Source organism: Clavelina lepadiformis, chromosome 2, assembly GCF_947623445.1.
Source record: "Clavelina lepadiformis chromosome 2, kaClaLepa1.1, whole genome shotgun sequence".
Taxonomy (NCBI): Eukaryota; Metazoa; Chordata; class Ascidiacea; order Aplousobranchia; family Clavelinidae; genus Clavelina; species Clavelina lepadiformis.
Genome location: NC_135241.1, coordinates 8,844,484 through 8,863,609, shown reverse-complemented (window position 1 = coordinate 8,863,609; position 19,126 = coordinate 8,844,484). Strand labels below are relative to the sequence as shown.

At 35.0% G+C, this 19,126-nt stretch overlaps 3 protein-coding genes across 14 annotated transcripts in view; all 3 read left to right on the top strand.

Annotated features, from left to right (window-relative positions):
- The window catches only part of LOC143446838 (uncharacterized), a 64,136-nt gene that overhangs the window by 30,504 nt on the left and 14,506 nt on the right, over positions 1-19,126 (top strand). For 10 of the 12 annotated variants that reach the window (XM_076946660.1, XM_076946659.1, XM_076946661.1 and 7 more), the window contains one exon: positions 122-148. In XM_076946660.1, the coding sequence (XP_076802775.1) occupies positions 122-148 (27 nt within the window). Of the gene's footprint in view, positions 1-121; positions 149-221; positions 288-671; positions 759-859; positions 989-1,027; positions 1,100-1,232; positions 1,347-1,830; positions 2,047-19,126 lie in introns of those variants that run through there. The other 2 variants (XM_076946668.1, XM_076946669.1) reach the window with 2 other exon arrangements.
- On the top strand, positions 2,903-4,627 carry LOC143446841 (zinc finger BED domain-containing protein 5-like). Its single transcript, XM_076946676.1, has 3 exons — positions 2,903-3,599; positions 3,718-3,899; positions 4,050-4,627. The coding sequence occupies exons 1-3, from the start codon at positions 3,337-3,339 to the stop codon at positions 4,625-4,627; spliced, it is 1,023 nt and encodes a 340-aa protein (XP_076802791.1). The 5' UTR covers positions 2,903-3,336.
- On the top strand, positions 4,656-13,282 carry LOC143446842 (sugar transporter SWEET1-like). The gene is made up of 6 exons (XM_076946677.1): positions 4,656-4,782; positions 7,587-7,719; positions 9,249-9,326; positions 9,648-9,771; positions 9,867-10,028; positions 11,999-13,282. The coding sequence occupies exons 2-6, from the start codon at positions 7,649-7,651 to the stop codon at positions 12,029-12,031; spliced, it is 468 nt and encodes a 155-aa protein (XP_076802792.1). The 5' UTR covers positions 4,656-4,782; positions 7,587-7,648; the 3' UTR covers positions 12,032-13,282.

Here is a 19,126-nt window from a genome sequence, read left to right as displayed (position 1 = left end):
GAATTTATCGTATGTTTAAGCTTTTCTACTTAGGGTCATAGGTAGCTTGTTGTGTTTAAATGTAGCAAGTGTAATATCTCGACACTTCTCAAACTTAAAAGCATGCTACTGTTTTTTACAGAATTCAGAAAAACATACACCTGACTTGGTAAGTTCTATATGCTCTGTGGTCTTCGAATGCATGTGAATGTGCTCATATTTATACTTAGTATTTTTTACAGACAAATTTCCATGACTGCAATGAAAAATTAGAAGAAATAATTGAGAAGGCTAACAAGAAGGTGTATGTGAGTATGAAAACCTACTAAGTTAAAGTTTGTTGAACCATGTTAACCTTAGTAGAATAATGATAATAGTAAAGCAGAAACTGAAATATATCAATGCGAGCTTTCACAAGTCTGAACTTGTTTCTTGAACAACACCTGAAACCTAACACATGGGTACACCACAAAAAACAAGTTCAAGCTTTTGTAAGCTCGTGCTAACAAATTAGTCTTCATTGCACAGTTAGTCTTAAAGGGTGCTATATTTTCTGCTTTGGCTTTTACTATTATAGAACACTAGTCTAGTAAATTTAGTATTATATAAATTTATTGTTGTTGAATGGTTATTGTTTAAATTTTAAGTAATGCTTAGTTTTGAAGCAATGCATCGTATTTTATTTTCATTAGATGCATGCATTTAACAACATGATGAAATATAATTACAATCAGAAATATTTTCTGGAACTTCTTCAGTCAGTCAAAGAAAATGCTATGGTAACAAACTAATGCGTGCGCTGTAGTTACAACAAGTTTTGTGTTTTTTTTTCTTATAACGTTGATATGTTTTATTGATTTTTCACTGTTATTTTTTGCAGAAATATGCATACGGCAAATTTTACGGAGGTTATGTATATAAAAGTGAAGATAATAAGGTAACACTAAAAAAATTACAAAGAAGTACAATTTTCAATGAAGCTTTTTATTTGGACATTAATTTTTATAAGGTAATTAAATAATAAAGACTAATTCTTTTGTGATAATAGGGCTTATTTGAGAAACGAGTGAAACAGTCTTATATTTCTTTTGAACGCTCGTCAAATGACTTTGCATTTGGAGTAAGTATGCTATAAGTTTTTTCCTTTTGAAATGTAGATTTTGCAGAGATAATCTAATGGATTTTATTTACTAAACTTGCATTAGAACACGCTTTCAATGAAATGTTAACTAACATCTAATTTGTTGTATCAGATTCCCACCCCTACAAAAACCTCCTACACCTCCTACCCCTACATGGAACAAAATGCATGCAAAAAGCCAATGAGTTTATTGTCTTTTGACAGTGATTCAACTGAATCTAAAAAGGTTAGATACACTATGGTTGCAACCCGGCATAATAATTATCAAATATGAGGCACTACTGGTGAATACAGAACTTTTTTTCTGTCACCATTTCATTAATCCATTCGGGTTAACTTCATCAGGGCTTCGGGCTAATTTCATCGCTGTCCTGGTGAAGTTAACCCGAATGGGTTAATGAAACGTCTGTAGGCAATAAAGTTCTGTATTCATCAGTGGTTCCTTACATTTGATGACTAAAAAGGTTATTCATTCATGAAATAAGTACACGTTCACGTAAACATGCTTTTCATAAATGTTAACTAACATCTAATTTGTTGTATCAGGTTTCCACTTCTAGAAACTTTAAACAAGAAAACAACTTTAAGCAACTTTAAACTAGAAACAAAACGCATACACGAAGCCTATGAGTTCATTGTGTTTTGATACTATTTCATTTCGTTGTTGGTTTTTTATACTCTTTAATCACAATTATTTTTTCTATTTTTAGTCTGGAACAAATCAGTCGTGGACACGAGAACTAAGAAATTGTTTGTGCTGCACAAGTTGCTAGCACTGATGAAATTTATTTATTTCAATGAAATATTTTTTGTGTGTTTTCTTTGATAATTTAAAGTTTGTATTTATGTATGTGATGTCGCGTGGCATATTGCCTTTATTGGTGCACTTACGTTGCATTTGTATGAATAAATTTAAAAAAAAACTATCATATGTTTCCAGTGTAGCATAATAATTTAATTGTGTAAATTCTTTTATGCATACGACAAGGCACAGTGCGTGACATAATGATAAATACCTAATCGTCATTGATGTAATAATTACTGTAAGCGTGGGAAGTTATTATACTGTACACTCTAACACGAACAGAGCATAACCATGGCATAAACCATAAACAAACCAAATAAGATGAAAAAAAGAGCAGGTTAGGGGAATTCCGAATTTGATGTCTCCCTACAGCGGGGTTGTTCAAATGGCGGATCGCGATCCGGATCCGGATCTTTTCAACTTTTTGTGTGGATCTTCAAATGTAGCTTTGAAAAAAAAAATTTTTACAGTATTTTCATGTGGATACCACACTGTTAAAAAAATTTGTAATATTTGCCATGAAAATGCCGGAAAATTTTTACATTCCTGATTGTAAATGCATTTTACCCTACTTTGCTGTAAATGTTAAGCAACGGACGACGTCACCTGCTAAAATTTCAGAATTAACCAATGAAATCGAGTTATGCTTGTCACGTGCTTGTAAAGCATGCGAAATCTTGAAAGAAAGGTGTGGTCATCTGCACTCTTCAGAACATCTAACATGTGATCATGGGAGGCGTAGGGTAGGTTGAAAAGTTAATAATTGTATTCCATTTGAAGTAGGCTACGCAACTAGTGGAAGAATGAGTGTTTAACTGGATATTACAATGCAAAGTTTTAAGTCTAGCTAGACTCTATTGACAAAATCACCGTACAGGCTACAAATACTAACGGTACTTTGTAGCAATAGGCTAGTCTAGTGGAACCGATTGGAAAGTAAGGCAGCTTTTGACGAGTAATATATGTATTCTTATACTTTTAGTATAAATAAACATTGAACAGAAAAAAAAGTTTTTGAGTCTGCCATTCTGTTCCCTTTCTCGCATCATTAGAGCTATTATCAACATGGCGAGTAAGAAGCGCAACATTGATTCAGAAAACAGACAATTCAATAGTGAATGGACTGAAGATTACTTGTTTGTGCTCATGCAACCCAAGCAATAAACCCAAATGTTTATTGTGTGACTACACTCTAAGCATGATAAAGAGTTAAAACATCAAACAACATTTCTTTACTCATCATAAACATTTTAATGAGATATACAAGCCTGGCTCATGGGCCAGAAAACAGAAAGTTGCTTCTTTAGATAAGTCTGCCACCTCTCAGAAACAATGCCTCTCAACATTTGTGTCTGAGCAACCAAGAGCCACAGAAGCAACACTCAGCATCAGTCACATTCTGGGCAAGCGGATGATGACATACAGTGATGCTGAAATCGTTAAAGAATGCGTTGTTAAAGCAGTGAAAATCATGCATCCAAGTAAGAAAGAAGTGATCACTAGCATGACCACTCTCCCGCTCTCCAGATTGACATGTACAAGGAGATGCACTGATATCGCTGAGGATTTGCATGACCAGGTGTTGATTGAAATCAAGGAGGCTGATTGCTATGCACTAGCTTTAGATGAATCAACAGATATTACTGATTGTGCCCAGCTTGCAGGATTTGTTAGGTGAGTTGATATTATAATTATAATATTGGTTGTAAATGAAAAATTGCATTGTCAGTCCAGTGTCAAAAATATTTTGTATATATACATTTTATTTTTTTATACACAAATTTGTATGCAGGTACTTTCACCACGGAGTGTTCAATGAAGAACTGCTCGCACTGATCACACTACATGGCAATACTACAGCAGCTGCGATATATGATGCACCCATAAACAAACTTAAGGAGCTTCAGTTGCCAATTCAGAACATCTGCACACTTTCCACTGATGGTGCACCCGCCATGATAGGAGCATGTCATGGTATGTCATTACAGTTGTGAGAAAATGTATTAAGTCTAATAAATATTTCATTGCACAAAATCTAACATAGCATAGCCTAATTATTTGTATTGACATAGCTCAAGAGGTAACATGACTTTACAGTAAATAACTCTTCGAATTTCTATGTAGGTGTAATCACCAACTTGAGAACCGAGTACTGTCCTGATCTGATAGGACTCCACTGCATCATCCACCAATCCGTACTATGTGCCAAGCTGTCCGGAGACTTCCAAGAGCTAATGACTGATGCAATGAAAGTAATAATCAATAAACTGAAAGCAAACTCATCTCTAAAGCACCGGCAACTAAGGAACTTTCTAGATCAGCATAATGCTGAATTTTGTGACCTACTCACGCATAATAACGTGAGATGGCTAAGTAAGGGCAATGCTTTGAAAAGGCTGTGGGACCTTCGTAAAGAGTTGGTCATGTTTTTGAATGAAAAGGGTCAAACTAGTACTCTGCTTGAAGGTACCAATCTATGTAACTTGGCGTTTCTTGCTGACTGTTTTACCCATCTAAACACTCTGAACTTGAAGCTCCAGGGCAAGGGGCACACTATCATTCAACTGTGGTCAGCAGTGAAATCTTTGAAGCAACAGCTGTTGCTATTCGTTTCAGATATCACCAAAGACATGCTCCACTTTCCATGCTTGAAAGTGACTTTAGCTGTGATAATGATTTTTCATGCTTTGTCGAATTTCTGAAAAATTTGGACACTGAGTTCTGTAACAGGTTCAAGGAATTTTAGGAAATCAGTTCAGTTATAGAGCTAATCTCTCATCCACTGTCTGCTGATGTTGATGGCACTTGGAAAACCTAACTTTCCACTGAATATGCATTGCTGGTGTCTAAAATGCAGGTAGAACTGTGTAATCTTAAAGGAGATGAGATTTGTATCGCAGATCCAAATGTGTTTTGGTTATCAATTGTAACCTTGGAAAGGTACCCAGTTATAACAAGGCTGGCTAGAAGGGTCCTTTCTTGCTTCGCTTCTACGTATCTCTGTGAGTCGTTGTTTTCATCAATGAACTTTGTAAAAAAACAAGCATAGAACGAGACTCACAAATGCTCATCTTCTTGAGCTTTTGAGGATATCAGTAAGTGACAGAAAGCCCTGATTCGATGCTATTGTGAGATCTAAACCAACTCACCATTTTTCTCACTGAAACAATATTACAGCTGTAGCACACTTCACTTTTGACTTTTACAAAGTTCTTAATATGTTGTAGGGTACATTTACATAAATAAAGCACCATAAAAATTAAAGCATGTCCAATATGTTTACTATTAGTATTTAGTGGATCATCATGCAGTCAGGTTTGGCTGCCGTGAATCATGGCAGAAATCATTTGAACACCCCTGCGGCCTACAGTATCAACTTTCATACAAAATGATGTTGTTTTCAACTAGGCTAGTTTTTGTACAGATTCTGTTCAAAATGATGTTCAGGGTAGGTTTACATTAAGAAATTACGTTTACAAGGCGTTCCGTAAGCAGGACACGATTTTTCCAATACAGGATTTGTATCGTTACCATACCTCAATAAATAAAAATGTGTGACAATCGAAACTTGCAAAAAGGCTAGCCTAGCTCATTAACTGCTGATTATCATAACATTATCATACCATACCTTGTTTAATTTTGTAGGCAACATCTATTTCATCGTCTGCCGGTTACCCATGGTAGAAAGTATGGCACAAGAACGCACGAGATTCATCAAGAACTTGTTTGTTTTCACGCCAATTTATAATAAACAAACAAGGAAAATTAGATTGCTTGAGCGCCAATTTATAATAAATAAACAAAGAAATAATGCATCTGTACATGCCGTCACGCCAAAAAAATAATTTTTGCACATACAATTTCTCATTAAATACTGCTATATTCTGCAGTCAGACCGATTTCCAAATTTGAAAAAAGTTACTTTGGTAAACAGCTAGCCAGTTACCCGTACGCTATTGGTATGTTCCTACTTCGGTGACCAGCGGCCGGTGAAGTAGACACTTAATTAACCAGCGGCCAGTGACGTGGACACTTATTTAACCAGCGCCAGTTATCGAAACTATAGGAAAATACGAATATGGTAAACAAATATGAAAGATTAGCTAGTCTGTGAATTGAAATGTATGCTAATTTTGAACTTAAAATGACATATTAATTTTTCTAAAGTGTAGGCCTAAATTAGGCTAAAACTAAAATCCCCTTTGAACCAACCTTTTACTTTTCATGATTAAATTAAGGTTGTCACTATTTCACAAGAAAAAACCATGACATGTTCAAAGCTACTTTTCATGATTCTTGTTAACCTAAAGTTAATATTATAACATAGTAGCCTAAACTCAACCTAAATCTTTTTTCTAATGTAAATCTAATTCATTGAAACCTTAAATCGACTTTTGTATTATTCTCCTAACCTAATCGCCTATCTTTAACTATGGAATGCATGACCTCCTTACGGTCAATTAATCACTTTCTGAAATTAACTAAGCTAGACCCAGAGTGCAGAGTTTGGTATATGCGCACTCGACACCGTTTTTCATTAGCATCAGTGGCCCATTTTAAGTGTGTAAGTTTTTACTTAATGACTTGGTTAGAACTTCTCCGCACTCAATTTTCAATACATTGAATTAGTTAAACTGCGGAAAACAGCCCTACTCTCTAGTTTGGAGCTAGACTATGAATTGAAATAAACGCTAATTTTCAACTTAAAATGACATACTATTTTTGCCAAACTCTAAATTAATTTGAAGCTAATCCCCTTTTGCTCTATTAAGTGGTGTTTACAAACCTGCTTCATTTATTGTAAGATACTTGCAAGCAGCATTGGATAAGTTTAATGTGACATTTCCTTCTGTCACTTTGAGTTGTAACTAACAACACATGCAAAGCAAGCAATTTTCATCTTATATCCGAATAGAAAATATATTGAAAACACTTTGACGTATACAGTCTTTGTAATAGCAGTACATTTTCTGCCAAGTACCAGTTACTGTTTTAAACTGCCCACCTCATGGTATTGGGAAAAGGACTCCCACTAACGGTCTGAATTGTCAGCTCTGTTTTTGTTAATTGGTAAGAAATAGGAGTAAAATAAATTCATGGACCAATGAAATACTATATTTACAGTAGCTTTAACCAAAAACAAAATTGATTAAAAAGATAAATTCAAAACATAAGTAAACATTAAATTCGATATGATATAAAACTGCCAGAATGCTATTTTATATGTGAATAACACCTCGATCTGGCATATTGACAAGTAATTGTTATGTCCTTGTTAAATCTATTTTATATCTTGTTTATTAATATCTTATTTAATAATAACTTAGTTGTAAGTAATTTACCGGGATACAGAATCTTGAATTAAAATCATGTATTTTAATTTCACTTGCTGTAAACTGGGATGGCTGTTGCACCAATCAATACATTGGAAATAGATTAACCAAAGTTTTTAACTAAGATGTTAGCTGCAACAGCACGCACCTTATGATAGGAACTAGAGTGTATTTCGCGATAGTGAATCATTTCAATCAATCATTTTGAACTTTTTCATGTTTGAATGTATATAGTTAATAGTTACCGTAAGGTTATTTTTACATGATTTGTTTATAGTATGTAGAATGCTTGATAATGATAAAGCAATTTTACACTTTTGGTTTTCAGAGTTGTTTTTCCCACTTTTCAAAAAATTAAGGAAAATACTTTGTGTATCCAAAATTTACAAGATGATTCATTTGCTAAATATTGCATCAAATGGATGTATCTTTTTCACTATAGTAATGTTTGCCACTGGAATGTAAGTGTACTTTTGTTTGATTTTACACAAACCTAGTTCATGAACATATAACATAACTGTGTGAATCTGAAATTTATTGTACTTCTATGCTTAAATTTGCTCGTATTTTTTCATATGTAAAACGTAAAATAAACCAGGATTGGTTTGCATGATGTAAAACAGAAATATTTTACGCCTATACCTGTATAGGCATCCTCAGGGTGTCAAAATCAAGGGTTGCTATAATATAAATATTTGCTCATATTTTTCAAGTGTATATGTTTTATTTTTTATTTGATTTTTATTTTTAAATACAATAACAATTGACTCTTTTGTGCTGTGACCAGGGTATATAAAGCAATCTCTGTGAACTTATAACTTACTTTCACTATTTATGCTAATGCTCGTTGAAAATTACTCTGGTTGCTGTTTTGATAAACAGTTGCAGATTTAGGTACCGTTAATACTTTGGATTAGCATTAAGAATACTAAAGATACCAGCACAACATTAGACCCCTTCCCAGTTTTTAACGGTGAAGCTATGTTGTTGAGGTATACCTGAAATATATACCCTCACATTTTTTCAATCACTAACTACAAACGTTTTGTAATGTAATCAAGATATCATTTGTTGTTAAAAGGTTGCTTATATGACAAAATTGGTATCAGTAGCCAATATTTTGCTATATTCTATTTTGACGGTTCTAAGAATTGTATGCATTGAGATGCAATAAAATATAAAACTATGTATATCAGTTGAAACTTTCACAGTGGCTAGCACTCGGTAACCAGAGCTTGAGCAATAAGTAATCATGACAGAGTTTAAGTCTTGGAAGTTTAAGTTTAAGACTTTTTACATTCCGACGACAAAGATTATGATATCATTACCATTTAGTAGCACAGATTAAGGGCTCTGTAAATATAAAACATGCATTGCATGTGTAAGGCATTAACTGGCACCTAGTTCTTTCGTATGTGTTTTCTATAAAAAACAGCAACTTAAACACAAGAATTTATTGTAGTTAAAACTCATTAATATCGTGCTATCCTTATAGACATGTCAGTAAAACACAATGTCATATTTGAACATGTCCTTTGGGCTTGATTCTGTAGCAGTAAATTTATTGTTTTACAATGGAGTTTGAAATTTTGCATTCTGAAAAAATATTCTAGATTCTAGAATATTTAACTATTGCGCATTCCACAGACAGTGCCAGATGAAAATTAAATGCTAAATTACAATAAGTAAATCGGTAAAAAATCATAACTTTGGTAACTGGGGCCAGGCAGTTAGGAATCAACACAGGGTTTATTTAAGCCATCCAAATTTTTTTCTTTGTTCAAAAACAAACATTTCAATTCCATAGGTTACTGCCTTAAGTATTTCCTGTCTTGGCATGAATATGAAAAATTTGATGCTCCTTGCACTATAGTCTTTTACTATACTACACCTGTATTATCATCAGTTTGTATAAATACTCTTAAAGGCAAAACTATGAGAAACATGTAACCACACACCTGTAGTTATCGATATTGGTGATTTTTTGCAGACCGCAATGCCTTCAGATGATAAAAACGAAATCGACTAAAAACATCACTTTTCTTCCATACTTGATGACAAATATCAAGTAAGCATTGAATTAGAAATAGATAAAATGAAATTATCAGATATTCATTCATACATTGTCACTAAATACTCTACAAAAGTTTGATAAAATAAACTGTAAATTTTGATAATCTACGTTTTCTATAAGAAAACAAAAGTATTAGTTTTACTGTGTAATTATGTTATAACCAAAACTGAGCAATGTATAGCTGACATATTTCAATATGGTAAATAGATATGGGATTCATGTGTCAAGATGCTTGATATTTGTGGTTGTACAAATAATGTTCATTCTTTCACATCCGTAATTAAATGTATTTTAAGTTACATACAATTTTTTTAGCAATGTGTCATGGATTGTGTATGGACAAATGACAGAAAACTTCACTATTATATTTGTGAATGCTGTCAAATCAATTCTACAAACGATATATATGAGTATTTTTATATATTTTTCAACAACCAAGGTTTGTTGTATTGAAATATAGATGCAGTGAAGTTCAGAAGTATATGATTATTTTTTAGATAACAATAAACATTCGATGTATCTGTTGTTTTGCAGAATAAGGAAATTCAACAGACATCATTAAGTGCTATTACAGCTGTGGTTGTATGGTTTATTTCCACTCAAATGGTGAATGATGCTGAGTTCTCCACATATATTGTAGGAATCATAAGCTGTGGTATCACGATGCTAATGTTTAGCTCACCACTGGCTGAAATTGTGGGTTGTTTTCAAATTTTGGTTTAATTGTTAGATTTTGCCTTAGTAGCATAGACACCTTAAATAGAAGGACTAGTAACTCGCACTCTCGGGTTACGGAACTTGGGTCCCAATCACAGATACTAGTGCGCCGTCACAGATTCTCAGGTGTGCCGCGAATCTTTTGAATTTTGGAAAAGAACTGTATAAATATTTAAAATAAGGCATGCAGACAAGCATATGTGACTTTAAAGCTTTCTAACTGCTTCAATAGCTGATAAATAAGCACATGTGACGATGAAACCAATTATAGGCTATGGCAATGCCGATAGAGTAGGGTAATTTTTTAAAGCAACTTTTCTTTTTTTCTATTTCATAATCGGAACAAAGTTTTTTCAGGGGTCTCTGTTAATAACACACAATGCCTAAGAAATGTAATGTATATGGTTGTCGAGGCAATTACAGGGAGGAACCGTACTCTAAAGTGGTATCATTTCCAACTGATGAAGTAGAACGAAACCGCTGGATTGATGCCATGCCAAATGAACGTTCTAGTTTGCTACAGCTTAAGCAGATCTATGCTTGTGCTAATCATTTTGACTGTGAATGGATTTCAGTTAAAGGTGGAAAAAGACCAAGCCAACCACCGTCCATTTTCCCTGGAGTTTTAAAGTCATGCTTAAAGCAGGTCTCCTCAGCACCCAGAACTAGGCCTAGAACTGCTTCAGCAGAGGCGAGAGCTGAAAAGGAACGATTCCGTACTGAAGGCCTGGATAAGATAGCTGACTTTTCTTCTTTTTGTAATGAAATCAAGCAGCATTTCTCAAAGGATCATCTTTTTTTTGTGATAGTGATGACATTTACATTTCTAAAACTGATGCAAAAGGACGTTCTGTTATTCAATTTCTTCATTTTCAACGCGTTCAATCGTCATTTGGATTTTTGCATCTTAAATGTGTTGAGAAAAATGGAAAGGACATACCTAAAACATATTTTTTCAAAGCTGGTTGTCTGCAAAAGAATAGCCTTCTTAGTAAGTGGTCACAGTTAGACAAAATTCTGTCATGCATTACTGAGTATGTAGTATGAGTAGTATGCCAACAAGTATTTTGATTACTCATTTCTACAAATTTCATTGTTGTTTGTTGTTGTTTTTCATAGTTGTTTCACAAATTTCATTGTTGTTTGTTGTTGTTTTTCATTGTTGTTTCACAAATTTCATTGTTCGTGTTGAAATATTCAGGCTAAACTGTCCATGAATACATTTTAATTCAGTCACAGGGGAACATACTGTGTGTTTCAGTTGTTTAAGTGGGAAAATATGCAATATTTTGAGTGATTTTGGACTATTTTTTCGTGATTTGACCTTTAGATGACCTTCAGATGACCTTGTAGAAGGTTAAAAGTATGAAAAAGTAATTCCTCACCCTTCAAAACCCCCCAAGAGACACCAGAATGAAGGTTTTACCATGTATTTGACACAAATTATGATGGGACCCAAGTTCCAACTTGGGACCCAAGTTCCAGATACCGAGCATAGAAGTTACCAGTCCTTCTATTTAAGGTGTCTATGCTTAGTAGAATTCACTGCACACCCTTTTAACACTAATTGAATTTGGGTATGATTAAGCAAGCTTCCTTTTATATAGCAAGTAGTTATAAACAAACTCAAGTATATAATTAATGAACTCAAGTAATCTCTAAAGTTCATATGTTTTGGACAATGCAACATAAAATAACATAAAATCTAGCATCATCAGATGATTTTGGCTGCTTTATCTGTTTGTTAGTATTATAAAAAAAGATTGTTTGAAACATGTCAGCTTTTTGGATTACTAAAATGTTTATATTTGCTTTTGCAGCCCAGAATGCTCTTTGCTTTGTGCACCTCTTGTTATGAGTTATGAAGTGTGTTGTCTGTGATTTATTTTGCCAATTATATACTTAAATATTTCTGGCTTATATAATAAATACTTTTTATATATTTACAGAACACTGTGTTCAAAGGCATCCAGGCCGGATAGCGACTGTCAAAACAGCGAATGTCATAATGGCGACTTCATAATAGCGACGTAATCAAGTGAGCGACATTTCAAACAGCGCTTGTATAAATGCCGACCGCATTAAAACAGCGACTGTTATGATCAATGTTCCGTCTAAGCTGCGCGCATGCGCAAATGCGCACTGCTGACACGGTCTCCGCGCACAGAAAATCTGTGCTGCGCACAAGAAAAAAATCCAACCTGAATTAAAAATAAAATAAACGTCTAATAATGGCCACAGTAGCGACAGTGCGCACTTGGCTCGTCTGATGTTGCTCACACTGGTCCAAGGGACCGCTCAGGGAGTTAGTGTGTTTGCTCAGACTCGTGAAAAATTAGAGGGAACATTGGTTATGATAGCGACTTAACTAGGCTTACCATATTTTTTTGATTGAAAAGCGGGACGCTTCAGAACAACAAGCCCTATCAGATAAATGTGGTTTACATTTTACTAGAAGTATGAGACTATTTTGGATTCCTATTGTCAGGGACAACTGAAGTAGTAAGACACCAAGAAAAACTAAAATAATGGATTTTACTAGGAAGCAAAACAATGTTCAAGCATTTGTAAATTTACATAATCGTCCAATCATACTTTTCTGTAGACAATATTTTCTTCCAGAAGTCTATATTCAACTTTATTTTCTCATAAAAACCACAGCAGAAAAAGTCAGTTTTAATTTTGCAGGTGATAAGGGCTTTCACATTCAAATGGTTTTTGCAGAAGAAAATGCAAACAAGTACCGGAACCGTACGAAATAAGTTCTTTCAATAACCTAACTGCAAAAAGATCATCTCCTCCTCCTAGCCTACTATTACTGAACAGTGAACAAGCGAATGCGCTAACAATCAACTCACCACTGGACCAATTACCCGCTACAATGATGTAACAATTACTTTCACATTTAACCCAACGAAACAAGAACACGCATCGGGTATTGCTTTTCAGCAAATTGGCTAAACAAACCAATCACATCATGCTAATATTCGTGAAGTGTGGGGCAATGCTGGCTCAGTGAATGCCAAAGCGGGACTTTTAGTTGACTGATCGGGACGCCGGGACAAAGCTTTTAAAAGTGGGACTGTCCCGGCTAAAACGGGACGTATGGTAAGCCTAGACTTAACTCGTGTTCACTGAGTTGAATTCACTGAGTCGAATGAGGCATTTATAAATGGAAGGCAACACTATGACGTGTCACATTAATTTTAAGGTCGTTTGAAAAATTTGCCCCAATGGATTTTATAATTTCAAGAAAAGGAAGTGACATGATAAGTTATGAAGGCTTTTTGTACAGGAAAGACAAAACAAAGTTAAATACAATCAATTGGAGATGTGCTAAAACAGGTTGTAAAGGTCGCCTAACGACAAGCCTTCAGTATCGTGAGCAACAACAACCCCCAGTGAGCAGTGGCGTCCACACGCATCCACCAAACCCTATGGAAGTGGCAGCCAGGAGAGTTGAAAACAGTGTAAAAACAGCTGCAGTAAGAACACAGGATCCACCACGAAGAATCGTGCAGGATGCATTGACCGAAGTTAATAAAGAAGTTGCAGCAGCTGTTGGCTCTTCCACAAATCTGCGTCAAACCATCAGACGGAAAAGGAAAGCAACAGACAACAACCCCCCAGCTCCTGTTAATGTAGGAGAACTGTTCATACCTGATATGTTGAGACAAACAACAGACCAGCGTGGCTCCCTGCTCTATGACAGTGGGCCTGGAGATGTTCATCGGATGCTTATTTTCAGCACAGATCAGTTTCTTCAAACCTTACACGATTCCGAACACTGGATTTGTGATGGTACATTCAAAGTGTCACCGTCCCTTTTTTATCAAGTATACACTGTGCATACTATGATACGAAACAATGTGCTTCCCTGCATTTTTGTTCTACTCCCAAATAAGCAACAAGTAACATACTCTCAAATGTGGACTGAAATCAAATCACTGAAACCTGGACTCGCTCCAAGAAGTGTACAGATCGACTTTGAACTAGCTTCCAAAGCTGCGCTCATTGAAGCATTTCCTCAAACGCACATCTACGACTGTTACTTTAAATTGGGACAATCGCTCTGGAGAAAGATTCAGGAAAACGGACTGCAACGGTTATATGTGCAAGACGACAATATTTGGATGGCACTGAAAATGCTCCTTGCTCTTGCCTTTCTACCAGTGGATGAAGTGAGCGATGCCTTTGATGAATTGGTGGCAGACTACCCAGCAGAAGTAATGCCTCTCGTAAATTACTTCGAAGACAACTACGTGGGCCGAAGAAACAGACGGGGAGACAGACGACAGCCATTGTTTCCCGTACATATGTGGAGTGTGAAAGCCAGACAAGATGCGGGACTGCCACGAACCAACAACCAGCTAGAGAGTTGGCACAATGCGTTTCAGGGATCAACGGAAACTCATCATCCTTTCATCTTTCGATTCATCGAAGCTTTAAGACGGGAGGAAGCCCTTCAACGGGCAAACTGAACCCAGCTACTACAAGGCAGAGACCTGACTCAGCGAATGAAAAGATACGTGACAATGAACACACGAATCACTTTTGTACAGCAAAATCGAGGCCAGTATGATCTGCGGCAGTTCCTTCGAGCCCTTGCTCATAATTTAGAAATAAACGTGGCTTGATTTTTATTGCAAGACTTTTGGTTGTTTTAAAGTCCCTTTTGGTTTCAATATTTTTCTAGACCCTGAATTTTATTGCAAGGCTTGACGACTTTCTGTTGTTTGGCTTGACTAGCCTATTTCTTTTTAAATCATGTGACTTCTATGGATAGTCCAAATAAAATGTTGTTTTAAAGTCCCTTTTGGTTTCAATCTTTCACTACGCAGTGTTTGCCTGTTTGTGCGTGCATACGTGTGTAGAGAGGTGTGGGGGATGGAAGGTATGTGTGGAGGGGGTGAAAGAGTGCGTGTGCGCGTAAGCCTTGGGTTTAATAAAAGAAGTGAGGTTGCTGTTTTTCATGAATCGCTGTCGTGTAGTCGCTCTATTGACAGTCGCTGTTTTAAATGAATCGCTGTCGTGTGGTCGCTCTATTGACAGTCGCTATTTGGAACCCGAGCCGTGTTCAAAAACAGATCAACATCAACAATATCATTTCCTCTTACTGTTGCTTCTTGTTTATGCGCCACTTCCTGGTTTTTATTTGAACTTCTGCTGAAAGATTTTTTTGTTGTTGTAAGTACTAAATCATAAGATGATTTTTTTCAGTTTTATGTAGCGTGCAAATGTTGGCTTCCTCATATCAGATGTTCTGTAAATGTGTCAGATGTATATTTTATTTAGTCTTACATTCATAGTATAATTTTCAGAAGTCTTCTTCAAATAATTACCTATATTCTTCTCCTGCAGATGCCCAATTCTGTTGGAATATTGACCAGCATTGCTAGGTTTTATCTCTTTTACATGTACCCACAAGAAAAGTCAGCAGTTTTACCAATGTGATTTTCTTTTCGCTGTATAAAAATGGACACTGGAATGGTTGCAGCTGGTTGTTGCCATTATGACCTTTTTTGTTTAATCATGATGTATGATATCTACAGTACTTCTTACCTAGAGAGATTTTACTTTTTTAGTATGCAAGTGTGTTAGCGTTTGTATGATTATAACCAATTTATAGCTTACTTGGTTTTATAAAATTTCCTTGTATTTTGAAATTCTACTGCGTGCTGCTGCTTGAATTAGGCTTTATTAATATACCCAAAGGAATTTTGCTGATGTAATACCAAATTCGGTGTGTGCATAGTAATTACTGAAACACATTTTTTAAACAACTCTATAAGGGGGTTTTATTCATTAATACCATTGGCCGTAGGCGCTAGCTTGGTAAAATAACTGGGCGTGCGATGTGACGTCACACGTCATCACGTTCCGTCGTCACGTAAGTAACTCACCCAAAGCGCAAAGCAGAGCATGTCTAGTTTCGCGGTTAAGTTATTGCTACAGTTACTCTGAATATTCCTTTCAAACGGTGTAAAAATGTAATTCTGTAATTCGAGATTCTGGATGGTACAGGGTCAATATGTCTCAGGCAACTGAGTTGTTCTGGGGCAAGAATGCTGGCTGTGAATTTGGAAGTGAAAAATATTGCCAAGCTGGTGATAGTCCATTCTTTTGCACAGCATCAGAGTAAGATATTTAACTTAGCATTTCACCAAATGCTGTTATTGAAATGATATCAGTCTTATAAACATATGTACTAAATTGTTTATTTTATTTCAAATGCCACATTTTAATGTTCATAATATCATTTACCACTTTATTTGTGCCTTTGTGGTATTCAGATTGGAACATATAGATTTGCATAATACAGTACACCGATTTAATACCTTAGCATTTGTTTGCAGTTTTGTAAGTGGCTGTCATTACCTACATTTTGATAAGGGTGTTTGTAGTACAAATGATTTTTTGGATTCATGTCGTGTTTATAAAGCTGCCAAAAAAGAAGAATGTTGGGATGTAAAGGAATATGAGTAAGTTGTGTGTTTCAGTTGTGATGCGGTAGTGCTTTGCAAGTGATAGCTGTTTTATACTACACTAATTACACTATATAGATAGTGCATGCTTATAAATAAATGTAAGCTTTAGAAAATGGTTAGATAGGAGGTCGTCCTTGGGAACAGTTTCGGCGGCTCGCCGTGTCGTGCCGTATTGAGGTACCATGCGGTTCACAATGTAAACAGTTTCAGATTCAGTGGTCAAAGCATTTGGTGGTTTTTGTTAAGAAATTTTATACTTATATTATATCCACAAACTTGTATGTACAAATTAGGCTATCGTACAACCCACTTTGCCCAAAAGTTCAATGACTTTTTTTTTATTGTGGTGTTATTTTTTAAGTAATTGGTAGTTTATTGAATATAATGTGCGAAATATCTATTAAACAAAGGTGATATTTAAAACTTCTAGTGCCCTTTTTATGGGCCCTCTCACCTCTTCTGTGCGAGAGGTCATTTTTAATACGACTGGTCAATTTTATTCCATTTTTTCGGAGTTTTCCGTATTTTTCATCCGGTTCGGCATGGTGCAACCCGAGGTCTACAAAGCTGAAGACCTTTAGTTTAGATTCAAACTGTAACCACATTTTGTTCAATGTTTATAGAAGTGGGTAACTAATACAAAATATTATATGTTTACTAACGTTTCATTGAAAGCGTGTTTAAGTGACAGTGGACTTATTTAATAAATGCACTAACCTTTTTAGGTTCATTTGCCTCATTATCAAACGATAATGAACTCATAGGTTTCTCGTATGCATTTTGCTCAACGTTTATAGGAGTGGGAATCTGATACAAAAAATTAGATGTTAGATAACATTTCAATGAAAGCATGTTTAAGTGACAGTGGACTTATTTAATAAATGCACTAACCTTCTTAGGTTCATTTGCGTCATTATCAAACGATAATAAACTCATAGGTTTCTTGTATGCATTTTGCTCAATGTTTATAGGAGTGGGAATCTGATACAACAAATTAGATGTAAGTTAACGTTTATGAAAAGCATGTTTACTTGAACGTGTACTTATTTCATGAATGAATAATCTTTTTAGTCATCAAATGTAAGGATCCACTGATGAATACAGAAATTTATTGCCTACAGACGTTTCATTAACCCATTCGAGTTAACTTCACCAGGGCAGCGATAAAATTAGCCCGAAGCCCTGATGAAGTTAACCCGAATGGATTAATGAAATGCTGACAGAAAAAAAGTTCTGTATTCACCAGTAGTGCCTCATATTTGATAATTATTATGCCGGGTTGCAACCATAGTGTATCTAACCTTTTTAGCCTCAGTTGAATCACTGTCAAAAGACAATAAACTCATAGGCTTCTTGTATGCATTTTGTTCAATGTTTGTAGGGGTGGGAATCTGATACAACAAATTAGATGTTAGTTAACATTTGTTGAAAGTGTGTTCTAGTGCAAGTTTAGTAAATAAAATCCATTAGATTATCTCTGCAAAATCTACATTTCAAAAGGAAAAAACTTATAGCATACTTACTCCTAATGCAAAGTCATTTGACGAGCGTTCAAAAGAAATATAAGACTGTTTCACCCGTCTCTCAAATAAGCCCTATTATCACAAAAGAATTAGTCTTTATTATTTAATTACCTTTTAAAAATTAATGTCCAAAAGAAAAGCTTCATTGAAAATTGTACTTCTTTGTAATTTTTTTAGTGTTACCTTATTATCTTCACTTTTGTATAATTAACCTCCGTAAAGTTTGCTGTATGCATATTTCTGAGAAATATAACAGTGAAAAATCAATAAAACATATCAATGTTATAAGAAAAAACACAAAACTTGTTGTAACTACAGCGCACACATTAGTTTGTTACATAGCATTTTCTTTGACTGACTGAAGAAGTTCCAGAAAATATTTCTGATTGTAATTATATTTCATCACGTTTTTAAGAGCGTGTACCTAATGAAAATAAAATACGGTGCAAGGCTTCAAAACGCAGTATTACTTAAAAAATAAACAATAAACATTCAACAACAATAAATTTATATAATACTAAATTTACTAGACTAGTGTTCTATAATTAATAGTAAAAGCAAAAGCAGAAAATATGACACCCTTTAAGACTAACTGTGATTTGTTAGCATGAGCTTTCACAAGCTTGAGCTTGGTTTTTGTGGTGTACCTATATGTTAGGTTTCAGGTGTTCTTTAAGAAACAAGTTCAGACTTGCGAAAGCTCATATTAATATATTTCAGTTTCTGCTTTATTATTATCATTATTCTACTAAGGTTAACATGGTTCAACAAACTTTAACTCAGTAGGTTTTCATACTCACATACACCTTCTTGTTAGCTTTCTCAATTATTTCTTCTAATTTTTCATTGCAATCATGGAAATTTGTCTGCAAAAAAATACTAAGTATAAATATGAGCACATTCACATGCATTCGATGACCACAGAGCATCTGGCAATTACCAAGTCAGGTGTATGTTTTTCTGATTTCTGTAAAACAATAGCATGCTTTTAAGTTTGAGAGGTGTCGAGATATTACACTTGCTACATTTAAACACAACAAGCTACCTATGACCCTAAGTAGAAAAG